The sequence below is a fragment of the Gopherus evgoodei genome, chromosome 11 (genome assembly GCF_007399415.2).
Source record: "Gopherus evgoodei ecotype Sinaloan lineage chromosome 11, rGopEvg1_v1.p, whole genome shotgun sequence".
Taxonomy (NCBI): domain Eukaryota; kingdom Metazoa; phylum Chordata; order Testudines; family Testudinidae; genus Gopherus; species Gopherus evgoodei.
This window is the reverse complement of record NC_044332.1, coordinates 76,038,921-76,057,035: the sequence shown is the minus strand read 5'-3', so window position 1 is coordinate 76,057,035 and position 18,115 is coordinate 76,038,921. Positions and strand designations below refer to the sequence as shown.

Here is an 18,115-nt window from a genome sequence, read left to right as displayed (position 1 = left end):
ATGTGGCTGAGCATGACATGCAATTACAAGATAACGTTCTGTTGAAACTGTTCTACAAAAACATGCAGAAGTTACTTCTGGAGGAAAGTACAGCATACTGAGGAGAGACACTTGTGCAATAAATTCAAGAACAAAGAAAACATATGGGCAACCTGATTATCATTACAAGAATTGTTTGCAAACATATTTGCTGTAGAAAAGCACTGGTATTTATATATGAATAAAAACGTTCTTGTATTTTATGGCACATTGAGTGGTAGTTATATAAGTTTTATTAAAAGAACTTAGTGTTTGCTGAAAGGTGGAAATGCTAGCTTTCAGGAAAAAAAAATCATTTACTAATCTTACCACCACCTTTTAATGAATGAGAAAACTGTAATCCATGAGAGATTTTTGCCAAAACAGGGAGCGGAAGGGTGGAATCTAAACCTTGGTTGCTTCAGAGCAGGCTTAATTAGTAAATTGATCGGATTTGAATTAAACAAAACAATAAGCTCATTTTATTCAAGTCTCATTCCAGACCACCACCCCTTTTCCCGTCTTAGGGGAGGGAGCCTTTAATAATGGTCTGTGTAAACTGATGCTCAGGCATTAAGAGATTGGAGACGTGCCGCTTGCGCAAGTTAAAGCAGAAGAGAAACGGCAATCAAATAAAAAGCGGCTGCAGAAACAAAATAGAGTTTTTACTGAATATAAGAAAACAATGTCTCTTTTCACCAAAGTCTTGAACAGCAGCTGCAAACAGGCGCTTGAGCCTGAGAAAAGGAGTTGCTTTTTTCGTGTGATTTTTGTTAGTGGGTTTCACCAATTGACCAAACGTTCTAGCAGCCAGACTTTGGAGGTGCAGAATAACACTACAACAGCAGCTGCAGCAGCAGCAGCAGAGGACAAAGAGGAAGAGATGGTGGCAGTTTCAGAGGGGGAAGAGGGACTCTTAAAACCCACTCAACACCACCACTGCAACGTGAAGAGCCTGCAAGAAATGCCTGGACCCAAAACCCTCTCCAACCTAGTTGAGTTCTTCTGGAAGGACGGCTTTGGTCGCATTCATGAAATCCAGGTACAATTTAGTCAAAATAATGTTTTGATTTACTCTAGGATGTCAGTTAAAAATAAAGTAGCTGCTTAATTAACAAGTTGATCCAGTTAATCCTGCTTGTCGTTACAACGTCGTGTTGGTGCTGTTATGATAGAGTTGGGTGTTTGTTTACAGATCCGTGTTCTCCCCATTCAATCTTCATTTAATTAGTGTTTTAGTGTTTGGCGTGTTAGTGTTAAACCCTTGCTTTCTGCTTTCTTTCCATCAGAGAAGACGATTTAAAAGCTGCTTTTCAGCCATAGACGACAGTCTGCAAAAAATGCATTAGAATCTGCTTTAGTGAGAACAGATTTCTGGCTGATTCTTGTGGTTTTTTTTCCCCAACTCTCTCATCTAATGAGGGTTTTCTCTATCACCCAGAAACCCAGCATCTCGTGGGACTGCCTTTGCATCTTCCTCCCTTTTCGGGCGATAGCTACCCGTCTTTTCAACTTCAGTTGGGGTTTTGGTTGGCACGATTGACTTGTTTAACATTACACCTAGGACTGAAGAAATCCAGCCATCCTAATACATGGCAAGGGGTGCTTATTTCCCCCTTTGAGGAACACGAGAGGATTTTCCCTCAGATTTTACCGAAAACCGACCAACTCTCTCCATTTCCAGGACTAGACAGTGTCAACACCACAAGGCAGAATTTCTCTGACTTGAAATGAAAATTTGAATCGCAGCCTCCCTGAGGCTTGGGGCAGCGTCCACACTGTGCTGTGGGTGCGCACGTGTCTCTGTGGGCTCAATTGGGCCGTACAGCACGTTGCGGGGCGGTTGTTCCCTCAGCTTTTTTTCACCTACGTCTCCCCAGAACTCCCTCAGAGAGACCATTTTGTCTCAACAATCCCTCGCTCGCACCCCCCCCCCCGTGCAGACCCTTCACGTATCGGGCCCCTCAGGGGCCGGTTTATGTGCATATGACCGCGCTGGCTGTGTATTGAATGCGTGCGGGCTGGCGGGGCTGCCGCTGCTGCGCTGTTTACACAGCCATCCCCCTCAGCCGCAGGCGGGTCATTTGAAACCCTCCCTCCACCCCTTCTGAGGCGGTCGGGGGGGGGGTGCGTGTGGCAGCGCGCGCGCCAAAGTTGGAGGTGGAATGGGGGTGGGGGGGGACCAAGCCAACGGTCGCGCCTCGCGGGCCCCCAACGTTCCAAAGGGGCTCGCGCTGCCGGAAGGGAGCCAATGGCGCGGCTCCCCGAGACAGCTGCCCTCCCTCCGGCGCCCCCTGTTGGCAGACAGTGGGGGAACGGGCCCCATGTGTGGGATGGGGTGGTTGTGTAGTGGGGGAGGGGCCGCCCCCCTTCTAGTGGTGGGGGGAGGAGGCTTCCTTGTAGTGGGGGAGGGGCTGCCCCCCTTCTAGTGGTGGGGGGAGGAGGCTTCCTTGTAGTGGGGGAGAAGTAGGAGCATTGCCAGCAGATGGGGGAAGTGATCATTCCCCTCTGTTCGGCACTGGTGAGGCCACACCGGGCGTATTGTGCCCAGTTTTGGGCCCCCCACTACAGAAGGGATGTGGACAAATTGGAGAGGGTCCAGGCGGGCAACAGAATTGAGTGGGGGCTGGGGCACCTGCCTTACGAGGAGAGGCTGGGGGAACTGGGGTTATTTAGTCTGCAGAAGAGCAGAGTGAGGGGGGATTTGGTAGTAGCCTACAACTACCTGAAAGGGTGGGGGGTTCCAAAGAGGATGGAGCTCGGCCATTCTCAGTGGTACCGGATGCCAGAACAAGGAGTAATAGTCTCAAGTTGCAATGGGGGAGGTCTAGGCTGGATATTAGGAAACACTATTTCACTAGGAGGGTGGTGAAGCACTGGAATGGGTTCCCTAGGGAGGTGATGGAATCTCTTCCTTAGAGCTTTTTAAGGCTCGGCTTGACAAAACCCTGGCTGGGATGATTTAGTTGAGGTTGGTCCTGCTTTGAGCAGGGAGCTGGATTAGATACCTCTTGAGGTCCCTTCCAACCCTGATATTCTATGATTCTTCTAAGAAGAGAGGGGGGAGTGAGTGACTGCAGCCTTGGGGGCCCCTTGGCCACAGCTTGCCTGTGTGCTCACTCATGTTGCGCACACCGTTGTGTGCATACTAAAGCCCCACATTCAGACATGATAAGCCACTCTGAGGTGGGCCAACAATGACATAAGCTAGGACAGGTGAAGCACCACATGCTGATGCCAGTACTTAATTTGGGTGGGAGAGGACCAGTGTCTGGAGTGGGCGGCTAAAGAGAAGTCCCAGGGCTCCTACAGTCTAGCCTGTGGGACAAGCAGCCTGGACAATGGGCCATCATCTGATTTGTCTGGGTCAGAGAGCAAAGATGGAATGCCTCGTGGGTTGGGACCTGTCATCTCCATACCCTGCGCCTTCGCGTTTGATAGGCCCCAGCCTGCAACGTGCCACTTTGCACAGTTCTCAGGAGCTGCAGGAGAGACCTGCAATAATTAGAGCATGCTGCCGACATAGCCTATGGAATGTGTTTTTGAAAAGAGGGAGTTCCTCTATCTTTGTTTTTTAAGCAGGCACTCTTTCCTATGCTGGGGCTCCATACCCTCCCATCTGCATCTTCCTCCGACGAGTGGTTTTAGGGTGAGCACCTGCATTTCAAGAAAATAACTGTATGAAAAATACAAGTGTGTGTTTCTTTTTCAGGGATAGGACTTAATGGGTTTTCATGCCTGGTATAAAATCAGACATTTGTAACACAGGGTATTGACCCTTTAGAGTAATTATTGCTTGAAAAAATACTGTTTCTTTTTGTTAGATAACATTTGACTTTAGGCATCACATAAGGATGGTCTATTACAATACACTACAGGGTGAGATGTCACTGTAGATAGGTTTAGAATTTTCCTGCAGTAGTTACACCCACCATAGGAATCCCTGCTGCCCAAAACAACTTAACCTCAGGCTTTTGCCCAGAGGATAGCTTTCCATCTGAATTCTGGGCTCTCCAGTGGTGTATCCAGCTTTGCTAGGTCAGGATTCAGAACACTAACCCAGGAACCTATCCTTGCAACAAAGTCCGTTGCCAATTCTGTCCACATATCTATTCAAGGGACACCATCATAGGACCTAATCACATCAGCCACATTATCAGAGGCTCGTTCACCTGCACATCTACCAATGTGATATATGCCATCATGTGCCACCAATGCCCCGCTGCCATGTACACTGGCCAAAAGGGATAGTCTCTACGCAAAAGAATAAATGGACACAAATCAGACGTCAAGAATTATAACATTCAAAACCAGTCAGAGAATGCTTCAACCTGCCTGTTCACTCAGTTACAGACCTAGAAGTCACAATTCTTCAACAAAAAACTTCAAAAACAGACTTCAGCGAGAAACTGCAGAACTGGAATTAATTTGCAAACTGGAAACCATTAAATTAGGCTTGAATAAGGACTAGGAGTGGATGGGTCATTACACAAAGTAAAAACTATTTCCCCAGGCTAATTTACTCACACATTCTTGTCAGCTGTTTGAAATGGGCCATCCTGATTGTCACTACAAAAGTTTTTTTCTCCTGCTGATAATAGCTCACCTTAATTGATTAGTCTCGTTAGAGTTGGTATGGCAACACCCATTTTTTCATGTTCTCTCTGTGTGTGTATATATATATCTTCCTATTGTATTTTCCACTGCTGAGCTTTAGCCCACGAAAGCTTATGCCCAAATAAATTTGTGAGTCTCTAAGGTGCCACAAATACTCCTCATTCTTTTTGCTGATACAGACTAACACTGCCACCACTCTGAATTCAGAATTTTGTTTCTTTCCTGCTCACTCTTAATTGCTGGGTAGGTGAGAGACCAGCCGTTGAAACTTCCTCTCTTTCTTCCCTGGTTGTTCCCTTGTTACACTCTCTTTGGTTTCTCTGTTAGCTTCTGCTCTGTGCTCTTGCTACATGAGGAAAGAGGCTGTGTGGGGACTGTAGTGAGGGACCATATAGAGAAGGGAGAAAAGGTGTGCTGTGTCAAGCAGTGGCGGAAGCAACAGTCATATGAGTCCCCTCCTTCCCTTGTGGAGTCAAGACGGTGGGGAGCAGGAGAGCTGAAAGGGGCAAAATCCAGTGGGTCATGAGACAGTCAGAGGAAAGTTGTGGAGTTGTTAGACATTGAGGGAAGGGGACCAGAAAGGGATGGAGCAGAAAGAAGGGAAAATCTTGAATTGAGAAACTTCAGAGGAAGAGAGGAGCTCTACACTCTTCAGAGGAAGAAGAGTGAGCGGACACTGAAACCACTGCAGTAGGGAAGGGACTTGTGTGCCCTCTGAAGACACCACCTCTGAAGAAGGCAAAATTTAAAGCATATACTTCATTTTCTATCAAATTTGATTACTGACTTTACAATAGCAACTGGGTGGGGAGTGACCAAACTCCTTGCATTATAGGTGGAGGGATCAGATGCACTCTAGTCCATAAAAGCAGCAGACTCTATACAGTCTATAAGGTGCCACAGGAGTCTTTGCTGCTTTTACAGATCCAGACTAACACGGCTACCCCTCTGATTCTAGCTCATAAAGCTGTTACAGACACAGCAGTGCCAGAGGCAAGCAACAGTGGTTCGTTGCCTAGAGTGCTTAAGCAGGGCCGTCCTTAGGCATAGGCAACATAGGCAGCTGCGTAGGGCACCTGAAAATTTGGGGCACCACTGGGTCTTAGTGTCAACCCCCTTGTTTTCCTATCCCTGTTCTGACCCTTCCTGCAGGCTCCCACAGATGGCTGCTCTAGCCTAGTGAGTCTTCCTTGGGAGGGAATCTAGTAGTTAAAAGTGAAAAAACCTCCAGCCTGCCAGACCTATTAGCACAACATTGAAACTGTTAAAGAGACATTCAAGGGGTTATAAAGTCATTTAACAGGCATTTGCCAACCCCAAGGTATATACTGACAGGTTTCAGAGTGGTAGTCCTGTTAGTCTGTATCAGCAAAAACAAGGACGAGTCCTTGTGTCACCTCAAAGACTAACAAATTATTTGGGCATAAGCTTTTATGAACTAGAACCCATTTCATCAGATGTCCACAAAAGCTTATGCCCAAATAAATTTTTATACTGTCAGTTTCTGACGTTACTGACAAAAACAGTTGTGCATTAATGTAATATTTACACAGAACATGTCAGTCCACAGGACCTTTGTTTAAAATTTGCTTTAAAAATATTTCATTAGTGAGCTGGTGAAGATTATAAAATCACATTTCTAAAAAATGCTTGCATAGAGTTTTAGATGCACAATCATCTTTAGCCTTAAATGCGTGGATCTTCAGACATACAGTTTTTTAAATAAATCCTTCAAAAGACCTCCCTTATCTAAAATACACATTTTAATTACTATAGTTAAAAAAAAAAAGTGCTTCCAAGTCTTCCTGTGTCCTTTCTGTCCATCCCTTCACCACCTCTCCCCCCACTGAAGACAGCCCTTAAAGGGACAACAGTCCTTCCCTTCCAGATAGCTGGACAAAGAGTTTCCCTTTCTTTACTTCTGACTATCCGACGAACTAGTTTTAAAAGAACCCTCCAGCAAAATCAGTACCTTAGTAAGACAAAATCCTTGTTATACCTAAAATCTTTGGAAACATATTTTTTTAAAGTTGTTGAAATTTCATAACCATGTCTCTTGTTATGATCACACAAAGTAAATTACTGTTCCCTTTTTCTAAAAGCAATGAACATTGTTACGAACACACTAAACCTCTCTGATTAATTTAAAAGAATGTATCTGTTTCAGTGAGTTAAATATGTAGTAATCTGGAATGCTGGCTTAAGATTTGAGTACATTTAAAATATAAATTCATCTTAGAAATGCTGATTAAGAAAATGTAAAACAGAGAAGAGCTGCATCATGTATTCCATTATATGTAATGTTGTATTCACCAGGACAGCTGACTCACCCTTACTATGAAGTTTTTGCAAATAAATCTCTGACAAACTTCAGGGCATATCAAAAAACCTGTGACTGACATTTTTTATTCCCAAATTTTAGTGCTTTTAATTAGGTACTTTCTTCATGTCCATTCTGCATGAGGGAGAGGGCATGGAAGTCTCTGCGGGGAACTGTGACTCTCCGCCACCATGAGGCAGGCCAGGCATCTCATTATCCTTTGCTGTCAAGTCCCTCCTCCCCCACCCCCACCAGGCTGTGAGCTTGGGCTGCCATCCGGCATAGGGGCACCAGTTTAATAATACTGCGTAGGGCCCCATAAATCCTAAGGACGGCCCTGTGCTTAAGCGCCAATAAACACACCAGGGTGGAGAAGCAAACAACCAAATTTATTTGAGCTCAAATAAGGTGCCAGGGAGAAATAACAATCTCAGATCCTGCACACCTAAAACAAGCAGTTTCTTCCTTTTATATCCCAGTTGTTTACTACAAAACTTGCTGACTAGCTGGTCTTTCACTCCCCTGTACTTTCCCATCCAGCTGCAGTATCCTTTTTCAGTCAATCTTTTGACTTCCCCCTCTCTGCTGCTGAGACATGTATACAGTATCTTAAAACGACCTTGAACGTGCTCTAGCCTAGCTTCAATGTGTTACAGCAGAGAACTGGCTATTACAATCAAAAGCTAACAATACTACATTTTTGCAGCTATTAGTACATTAGGTTACACTGGGTTACACAAAGTGTTTAACATGGAGGAACATTGGTTCATTAAGGCCTACAGCAGAAGGGCTTCATTGACACTTGTGGTCTATCACCTTTCCGAGTTACCTAGGGTTATGCCAGAGTGACACCAACAACTCCCTCCTTTGAGAATACTCAACAAACTTTTGTCTGAGTGTTCTCACATTTAAAGGATAACATGTGATTAAGCTCTAGGGAGCTGGAGTGCTTTACAGCAAGCAAGCAAGAGAAGAGTAACGATACACAACACCACACCAGTGAGCAGGAGGTGAACAATACCTTCCCTTAGTTTTTCCAGTTTGAGCAACCAGCCCCACGGGGAATCAGAAATAGTAGGTTTCCTTTCCTGGGCCTTCCACTGTTCAAAAGCCTGTTTGGCTGACAGGATGTGCTTGTTAATATCCTGTGCGCTTTCTGGGACATAAGTACAGTATTCATCCCCTATAAGGGCACACACCCCGCCCTGGGAAGCCACACTTCCACCCAGGAAGTGTCCACATATGTCTCCATAATCACAGATCAGATGGTATTCCTGATGCGTCTGTAAGGGCAGTGGGCCAAGTCTGATACTCAAGATTACTCCGAATGGCCATCAGCTGGTCATTCAGGAAATCCCGAATTCCTAAACATACTAGATCCCACTGCAATGCCTTCCCAGCCTCAGTTATATTCAATACCATCCTTTCTTGGTGTAGTACTATAATACACCTGTTATTTAACTATTCTCAGGTACTGTCAAAAGGCATTCCCATTAAGAGCATACATTATTAGTCATTGGAATGGTTTCAATATGGGTAAAATTTCTAGTAGCAGAACAAACTTTTGGGTACTTGTTATTTAAAATCCAATTAGAGAGAGCTATATATGCTGAGGGATTTATCCAAAACACAGGGTGCAGCCTGTAGAATAAACCCCAAAATCCATTCAATACCACATTCCCAAACATGGGTCCCACAAATGTCCTCCCACCAGTGTATAATTCTTTGTTTCTTCACCAGGGTCAGTTCTTAATGTCCTTTCTAGTCAGGAATTCCTGGACTTTGGCAATTTCAGTGGAGCGAGTGTTCCTTCTTCTTTCCCAAAACAGTCGTGATGCAGCATCCTACAGGGCAGAGGTTACTAGCACATAACCCTGTAATGGTTTTGATTCTTCTAGAAAAATTCAAAGGCACAGTAGATCTGTCAGTGGATAAGGGAGAGGTTACTAGCACGTCACCTTGTACTTTTTCCCTTCTGTCCAAAAGGCACAGTGGAGCTAGAAGGTGAAATAGGCTAATCATCAGTAGGAGAATTCTCCCGATGTGGAGTGGGTCTTTTTGCAGTGAGAATCTTGGGTCCAAGCAGTCAGTCTTTGGCACTTCACAGCAGTGTTGGTAGTCACCGGGACTTAAGGGCCTTTCCAGCATGGAGCCAAGGCAGTCTTTCGTCGGTGGACCTTTACATCAATCCCGTCTCCTGGTTCCAAGGAGTGGCAGGGCTGCTAGGGTCTTTGGGTAGCGCTTCTTTACCTGTGAGAAAAGAAACTTACACATTTCATTAGTGCCTGGCAGTGTTTTTCAGATCTCATAGCTGTGTGGGCAAATTCAAGCCCTCCTTTTCCTAGTTGTTAGCCAAGTCTTAACTGTGAGCAGTGTCCTTGAATGGAGTCAGTGTCTTATCTATAGCCTGAGCTTGCTAGCTAATTCTTTTTTTTTTTCTTCCCCGTTAACTCATTCTGTGCTTTGTTTTTCTTCCTTTCTTGTCTTCTTTTAACCTGCAAAGGAAACTTCCACTTTTTACTTATACACCTTTTTCCCAACAATGAAGACATAAACATTGTCATTATACAGTACATTAGTCTTATTATTTAATATATGCCACACATACCCTTTTACTAAAATAACCTTATTACAGAGCTTTGGAGCAACAAGCCAGGACAAGCACACCCACTTTGAGGAGTTCATTAAATTTAACCTCTAGTCCAATAGCTTTCCACCATCCCCAGCCCTCTGGCTAGAAATTTGAGGTAGCCAGAAAGATCCCATATACAAGATGGGGAGTGGGTTAACTTTTCATGTCCTTGCTTTCAAAGACTGTTGGTATGCAAATTTTAACAACAATTTTTGCAATTAACAGTTTGACCAATGAAGTTTCTTTTCCTTGAGGAAATGCATTAGACTTTAGTATATTACATTCTTCTGATTTACCCAAACACTTTGTATTCCAAATTGAACAAATCAAGTATCTGCATTTTAATTTAACCTTTTTGTTTGATTTTAAACTAGACTATTTTATAAAAATATTAAACACAAAAATTCCGGCCACAAGACAAACACCACAAGACAGAACATAGAACACAAAACATAATTTCTATTGTGCCAGTAAATGCATGGTATGTTGAATGCTGTTCAGCTGGCATCAGTTTTCTCTGATTATCTGAAAGACAAAAAAACAAGAGGTCTACCCACCCTTTCTGGGCAGACAATCATCACTTGAAATATACAAATACCCTTGGTGACTTCAGGCAAAAACAGATGAATTACCCCATATTTTCTTGTATTTTTTTCATAAGCAGCCCAGGTTTTCAATTACATAACACTGTATACATTCTTCAGCTAATTTAACTAAATTGTTCATAGACAAACCAAATGATTGCAATCCAATAATTTCTTTGCCTGAATTTATTTACAAACATTTCACAGACACCAAAAATCTTTTTTTCTTTAGCATTTTTACAACGTTCAACTGCTGTTTTCTCCAGCAACTACAGAGTTAACTTCTCACTCTCCCTTAAATCACTTGCTTGTCTTCCAACAGCCACTTTTATCAACTTAAATCACCATTCCAAGTAAGTCCTAGGTATTTGAAATCCCCAAGCTTACACTTACTGACTCCTTCCTTTCATTACACCCTTAAAGTTTTCCAACCTGTTTTCCAATCTCTCTGTCTGTTGCCTGCCTGCCTGGGCCCGATCCTGCTTTTCTTGCTGAACCGTCCCTTCCATGGGCACCAACTTGTTCCACTACCAGTTTAGCTAGGAGGGTGGGCTTCTCAACTAGCCCCCACCCTTCCTGGTCTTTTCCCTTAAACATTCTTACTTACAAGACTACCCAAGTCCTCCTTCACGAGGCTTGTCACCTGGACAAAAACACATGGCCCATTGGGCAAAGGCCAGTTACTTAACATATAATTTAAAGGACTATTCTTAGAGGGTTTACCCAGAGACTCATTCATCTGTTTGACACTTAAACAGAAAAGAGAATTACACAGAGTGCAGAGGGAATTACAGTCTAAGCCAGACTTTCCCACTTCTATACACTGACCGCTACAGGGGACGGGACAGAAGGATCTCAGTTCAACCTCAGAGCTTTCTTGCACACATGGCTTCCACTCGGAGGAATTACGAACGAGAGGTTCAGTTCCGCCCACACTCCTAACATCCAAATGAACAGAGCAGAAAAACAACAGTAACCGGTTAAACAGAACAGAACCAAAACCAGATAGTGTTTCCTTACCCTATTAGGGCTCACTTTTACTTATGCAATTCTCAACATATAACACCAACAGTACCAAGCAAAGCAAACACAAAATAACAAGGGTAAAACAAATAGATGGTGTAAGTTCTGCAGGGCTCCTCCATTCTTAATTGCTCACCAAACTGTGACAAATTTCTGTTACCAATCTATCCCTCATGTCAGGTGATCAGGCTGACACTACAGGATCGTTGGGGGAAGATAAAGAAAACACACCATATAACTGAATTTTAAAGCTTCATTAATAAAATAATAAAACAACAACGGAGAGTGTTGGGAACGCTCCCACATTACTCAGGAAAACATTAATGCCCCAAGCCCCTTTCATACCCACACACGTACGTCCAGACTGGCCACTTCTGTGTATAATGTTCAGAGGAGGGGGAGAGGTGGACAGGAGATTATCCTGTATACAGCTTGTCCAGAATTTCCAACATGCTTTTGCTCTTGGGAGGGCTGTTCTCTTACACCCTGGAATCTCCTGCGGCGTCTCTTTCAGAGATTCCAGTCCAGGTCGGCTGCCTGTGGCTTCTTTGGTGTCACCAAGCCACACCGACTCCAGGGTCACAAAGGCACACTTACTGGACAGTTAAGCTTTGCAAATGTAATCTCAGTTCTGTAACTTGTATTGCTTTTGGTTCGCCTCTGTCTATATTTTTTCACAGCCAGCTGGGGCTGAAAGCAGCCCCTCCCTGCACCAAGCACAGTCTGCGCTGATTCCTGACTCTGAATGCAGAGCAACCCCCACCCCTTCCATCCCTGGGCCAAGATGATTTTTAAATTAACCCGTTCCTTTCCTCAATAGACAAATTTGCTCATGCTGTGTCAGGGCTTTTTGGTGATTAAACGCTCCTCTTCGAAGTATGATCTTATCTAGATTGAAGTACCTTCTAGTGGGCATTGTTTAGATGGATTTTCACGCATGTAAATATTCCAATTCTCTAAATACCTGCAGGTTGATGAACCATAATGTACGTACATGTAATATGCTGGGGTACTCTTAGGGGGTGAGATGGAATGTTTAGACTGCCCCTCCCCCATTTTCCACTTACACACACAGGGAGGGTGCCCTGTCCGCGCTAGCGGCTCATAAACTAAGGATTTTTCCCTACAGGGTACTCACACAGGAGAGGCTAACGAGGATGGCCACGACCCTCCTACACCTCCCTTCAGCAAAGAGCGTCGGCTAGTCTCTGGGAGACGGCGCCGCTTACTCTGATTGCATCCAGTGAGATGATCAGACTGCCAGTAGCCCACACGGAAAGGAAAGGGGGAGGGAAGATGGGTACACACACTCCTAGACCCAGGTAGCTTCCTCACCGGACGATGCCAGGCCGAATCAGCCCACCATGGGTCAGACCTCCTAAAGATCCACTAGTTACCGGGCTTGCGTTAGAGTAGTCCTGGTCACGAGCTTTTGCTTCACAGGGTACTCTGGGCGTCTTCCGGTAACATTCACTCATACTGGCCCCCTTTTTTTTTTTTTTTTTTTGCAGCCACAACAGGGAGAGAGTGCACTAGGACATAGGGTCTCGCCTTCCTAGACAGGTCCCTCCTTTGTCCCTGAACTATCCCTAACCTGCTTTTGGATCCTTGCACTCCGCCAGACGGGGGAAGAACAGGAGCTACGGTTTGGTTTTTGGGTTTTTTTGTTTTTTTTTCCTTTTTTTTTTCTTTTTTTTCTTTTTTTTTTTCCAGAGCTTTTCATACAAACAGTTTCAGAACCTACCTGTTCACTGACAAAACAGGAGTAATTGTACTGTAATTTACTGATCCTTCAGGTGGCCACCTTTCCTGACCCTTTAATTTGTACTGAGGCCAGTCCACTGTACAAAACCTTTGTAACCTATTTTTGGATAACGGATCCGATCCAAACACCTTCCAGTTCTCCAGAATGCATTCTAGGGGGGAGCACCTTGCCTTCCCCACCTTGCTCTGCCCCTGCCCCCTGTCGCAGGTAGATGCTGGGCGTCCCCAGATCCTAACAGAGAAAGTTCGGACAACCGGACTGTTCCTACCTTATCCAAGGGACCGGTTCCTCACCGTCGCCCGGGACCGGTTCCACACCGTCGCCCACAACTGCTTCTCCACTATTTGAGCGTGTTGCACCGTTGTGCCCTCTGGGGTCGCTCACACCGCGTCTCCGCCGAGGCCCCCGGTGAAGTCACTGGTGTGCACTGGGCGTCGGTCGTCACAGCGATCCGTTGACCTCCAGGAGGGATCCAGGCAAGGCTAATTTTCGCCTCAACCCACCCAGGGACGCCAAAAACTGTTGCAGACACAGCAGTGCCAGAGGCAAGCAACAGTGGTTCGTTGCCTAGAGTGCTTAAGCGCCAATAAACACACCAGGGTGGAGAAGCAAACAACCAAATTTATTTGAGCTCAAATAAGGTGCCAGGGAGAAGTAACAATCTCAGATCCTGCACACCTAAAACAAGCAGTTTCTTCCTTTTATATCCCAGTTGTTTACTACAAAACTTTCTTGCTGACTAGCTAATCTTTCACTCCCCTGTACTTTCCCATCCAGCTGCAGTATCCTTTTTCAGTCAATCTTTTGACTTCCCCCTCTCTGCTGCTGAGACATGTATACAGTATCTTAAAACGACCTTGAACATGCTCTAGCCTAGCTTCAATGTGTTACAGCAGAGAACTGGCTATTACAATCAAAAGCTAACAATACTACATTTTTGCAGCTATTAGTACATTAGGTTACACTGGATTACACAAAGTGTTTAACATGGAGGAACATTGGTTTATTAAGGCCTACAGCAGAAGGGCTTCATTGACACTTGTGGTCTATCACCTTTCCGAGTTACCTAGGGTTATGCCAGAGTGACACCAACAAAGCCTTGTCTAAACTTAAAAGTTTTGCTTCCTTAACTATGCTGGCATAGTTCAATTCAAGCAGCAGAAACCCTGTTATATAGATGCAGTTGTACCAGAGTAAAAGTGCTTATACCAGTATAGCTAGTATATTCCAGTTTGGTGGACAAAATATACTAGACTAGCATAAGGGCTCTATACCACTATGGCTGCACCTATGTCAGGGCTTGTCTACATCAGAAAGTTGCAGCGCTGGTGAGGGAGTTACAGCGCTGCAACTTAGGAGGTGTACACATCTGCAGGGCACCACCAGCGCTGCAACTCCCTGTTTGCAGCGCTGGCCGTACTCCCGTTTTGTCTCGGGTGTAGAGGATCCAGCGCTGGTGATCCAGCGCTGGTAATCAAGTATAGACACTTACCAGCGCTTTTCTTGACCTCCGTGGAATAAGCAGGTATCCCAGCATACCTGAGGAAGCCTCTGGTAATCAAACTGGTCTCCTTCCCCAGCTTGCTCTCGCGTTCCCCGAACCCCGAGCAAGCAGGTCTCCTTCCCTGAGGTTTGCTGGGTGGTTCGGGGAACGCGAGAGCAAACCGCGGCGAAGCTGGTCTCCTTTCCCGGTTTGCTCTCGCGTTCCCCGAACAAGCAGGTCTCCTTCCCTACGGTTTGCAGGGTGGTTCGGGGAACGCGAGAGCAAACCGCGGCGAAGCTGGTCTCCTTTCCCGGTTTGCTCTCGCGTTCCCCGAACCCCCGAGCAAGCAGGTCTCCTTCCCTGCGGTTTGCAGGGTGGTTCGGGGAACGCGAGAGCAAACCGGGAAAGGAGACCAGCTTCGCCGCGGTTTGCTCTCGCGTTCCCCGAACCACCCTGCAAACCGCAGGGAAGGAGACCTGCTTGCTCGGGGGTTCGGGGAACGAGAGAGCAAACCGGGAAAGCAGACCAGCTACGCCGCGGGGTGCTCTCGCGGGCCCTGACCAACCAGGTCTCCTTCCCTGCGGTTTGCAGGGTGGTTCGGGGAACGCGAGAGCAAACCGCGGCGAAGCTGGTCTCCTTCCCCGGTTTGCTCTCGCGTTCCCCGAACAAGCAGGTCTCCTTCCCTGCGGTTTGCAGGGTGGTTCGGGGAACGCGGGAGCAAACCGCGGCGAAGCTGGTCTCCTTTCCCGGTTTGCTCTCTCGTTCCCCGAACCCCCGAGCAAGCAGGTCTCCTTCCCTGCGGTTTGCAGGGTGGTTCGGGGAACGCGAGAGCAAACCGCGGCGAAGCTGGTCTCCTTTCCCGGTTTGCTCTCGCGTTCCCCGAACCCCCCTTGAAGCCGCCCAACAGCGCTGCAGTGTGGCCACATCTAACACCACTTGCAGCGCTGGTTGCTGTAAGTGTGGCCACTCTGCAGCGCTGGCCCTATACAGCTGTACTAATACAGCTGTAACAACCAGCGCTGCAAAATTTTAGATGTAGACATGGCCTCAGGGTTTAACTGTTGGTAAAAAGTCACCCCTGTTAACAACATAAGTTGTGCCATAAATTAAAGTTTGTAAGTGTAGACCAGGTCTAAGAAGCAGCAACAGAGCTGTGATCTTGGGGATGGAAAAGGAGCACAGAAGATAAAAAACGGAAGAGAGGGGAGAGGAAGGGGAAGCTGCTGAGAAAACACAAGGTATCAGGATAGAAACGTGAAGGATGGAAGGAAACAAAAATCAGAATGGAAAAGAGGGACTAAAAATTCCCAGAAAGGGAAAGAAAGGCAAGAAGGGAAAATTCAAACAAGTTGCTGTATTTTAGAGTAAATATTATATGTTTCTTTCTGTTAAGACCTTAAAAAATAGACTAGAATAAGACTCCTAAACCTTTAGTGAGGTCAATGGCAGCTGAACTTTAGTCTTCTATTTGTGAATTTCTTGAATGAAGTACTAGTCATTTAAAACAACTGACTCCCCCCGAAAGAAACAAAGCAAAAAATAATGTGTGTGTAAGTACAAGACAGACATCTGAGCCACATACAAAAATTAAATTACAACAGGGTTATACCTACTCTGCAATATATTGCTTTCTTATTAGTGCTAAGACAATTTTTGAAAATAACAATCAAAGAAACTAGAGGTGGAAAAATCCTAAGTAATACATGCCTATGTGCTTCTCCGCTTTTTACAACCGCTAAACAATACAGGATTTTCTCCTTAATCCAATACAATTTGTGGAAGGAAAACCCGCAAGAAAAGGTGTGAGGCAGTATATCTTGTGTATTTTTTATTCAGTTTAGAGTCTCACAAAACATTTTACTTTACAAATCATGATGGCCTGTTTGCATATACTCTGTAACTGGATTAATAACACCCTGTTAAATTTAACAACAGAGTGAACATCAGGAATGAATTAATCTGAAACCTCTTGGTAACCATTGCAGCTACTTAAATTATGTTCTTTGAGACACAGAAATGTTCCATATGCAGAAGGGGTGGTGGTTGGTGGGGGGATTTAAGCATTTTTTTACAATGAAGGTTCTGTTCCCAGTAACCTGATTCCAGAATTTAATTGACCAGAGCAGCAGTGCCTACAGCAACTCTGGGTAAACGAAAAGAGTTTTGAGTTCAATGGAGCTGGAGCTGTTGTATTCCATCTGTAGGTTCAGAGAGAAGGAAAACAAAAGTGAGGGGGGAGGGTTTGGACTCTAACAATTCAAATATTGTGTGTGAAGTACAGCATGACATGAGGGAGTAGGGAAACAAGGTAGGATATTTTTAATAATTGTAACAAGAAACAAAAATGGAATTAATGGGTTTGTGACATAAAATATCAAACAGGCCTTTCAGCCATATCTGCAATATACCTGTAATGCAGAAAACACCATTTTGTTTATTATTTTATTATTATTTTTTACAAGTAATGTCCCCAGATGAGCTAGAGGCTGTACAGTCACAATGGAAGGCAAGATTCCTGCCCTGAAGAGTTACCTTCTATTTCTATTATTTGTGGAAAGAACACATATTTCATTAGATTTCACTCCTCAAAATTTAGTCCAAATTTGTCTTTATTGATTTCTAGCATATAAATCTCACCATAAAGAGTATAACGGAATGTACGTATGTTATAAGAATGTAGTACAATATGTTAAAGAATGATTAATTCTGTCCAAAATTATTACCAGCAATTGAACATCTCATCTGTACAATAGTGGAAGATTAAGGGATACTACTCAAATTAAATTTGCTCTCTTGATGGTGGATTTTTTCCAGTCTTGTAAATTGTAAATTTTCTTAATATGAGAACGGCCATGCTGGGTCAGACCAAAGGTCCATCTAGCCACGTATCCTGTCTTCTGACAGTGGCCAATGCCAGATGTCCCAGAAGGAATGAACAGAACAGGTAAACATGAAGTGATCCATCCCCTGTCTAATGGCTGATGGCCACTGGTGGACTTATACTCCATGAATTTATCTAGTTCTTTTTTGAACCTTGTTATAGTCTTGGCCTTCACAAAATCCTCTGGCAAGGAGTTCCACAGGTTGACTGTGCGTTGTGTGGGAGAAATACTTCCTTTTGTTTGTTTTAAACCTGATGCATATTCATTTCATTTGGTGGCCCCTAGTTCTTGTGTTATGAGAAGGAGTAAATAACACTTCCTTATTTTTTTTCTCCACACCAGTCATGATTTTATAGACCTCTATCATATCCCCCCTTAGGCGTCACTTTTCCAAGCTGAAAAGTCCCAGTCTTATTCATCTCTCCTCATACAGCAGCCGTTCCATACTCCTAATCATTTTTGTTGCCTTTTTCTGAACCTTTTCCAAGTCCAATACTGTATATATTTTTTGAGATGGGGCGACCACATCTGCACACATTATTCAAGATGTGGGCATACCATGGACATATATAGAGGCAATATGATATTTTCAGTCTTATTATCTATCCCTTTTTTAATGATTCCCAACATTCTGTTCACTTTTTTGACTGCCGCTGCACATTGAGTGGAAGTTTTCAGAGAACTATCCACAATGACTCCAGGATCTCTTTCTTGAGTGGTAACAGCTAATTTAGACCCCATCATTTTATATGTATAGTTGGAATTATGTTTTCCTATGTGCATTACTTTGC

The 18,115-nt window shown here is 44.6% G+C and overlaps 1 protein-coding gene across 2 annotated transcripts in view; it reads left to right on the top strand.

Annotated features, from left to right (window-relative positions):
• The first annotated feature begins 658 nt into the window (after positions 1–658).
• LOC115660061 (cytochrome P450 27C1) overlaps positions 659–18,115 on the top strand; it is a 51,473-nt gene continuing 34,016 nt past the window's right edge. Inside the window, exon 1 of one of the 2 annotated variants that reach the window (XM_030581090.1) lies at positions 659–1,060. In XM_030581090.1, coding sequence (XP_030436950.1) covers positions 704–1,060 — 357 coding nt within the window. In that variant the 5' untranslated portion in view covers positions 659–703. The remainder of the gene's footprint in view (positions 1,061–18,115) is intronic. The other variant, XM_030581091.1, reaches the window with a different exon arrangement.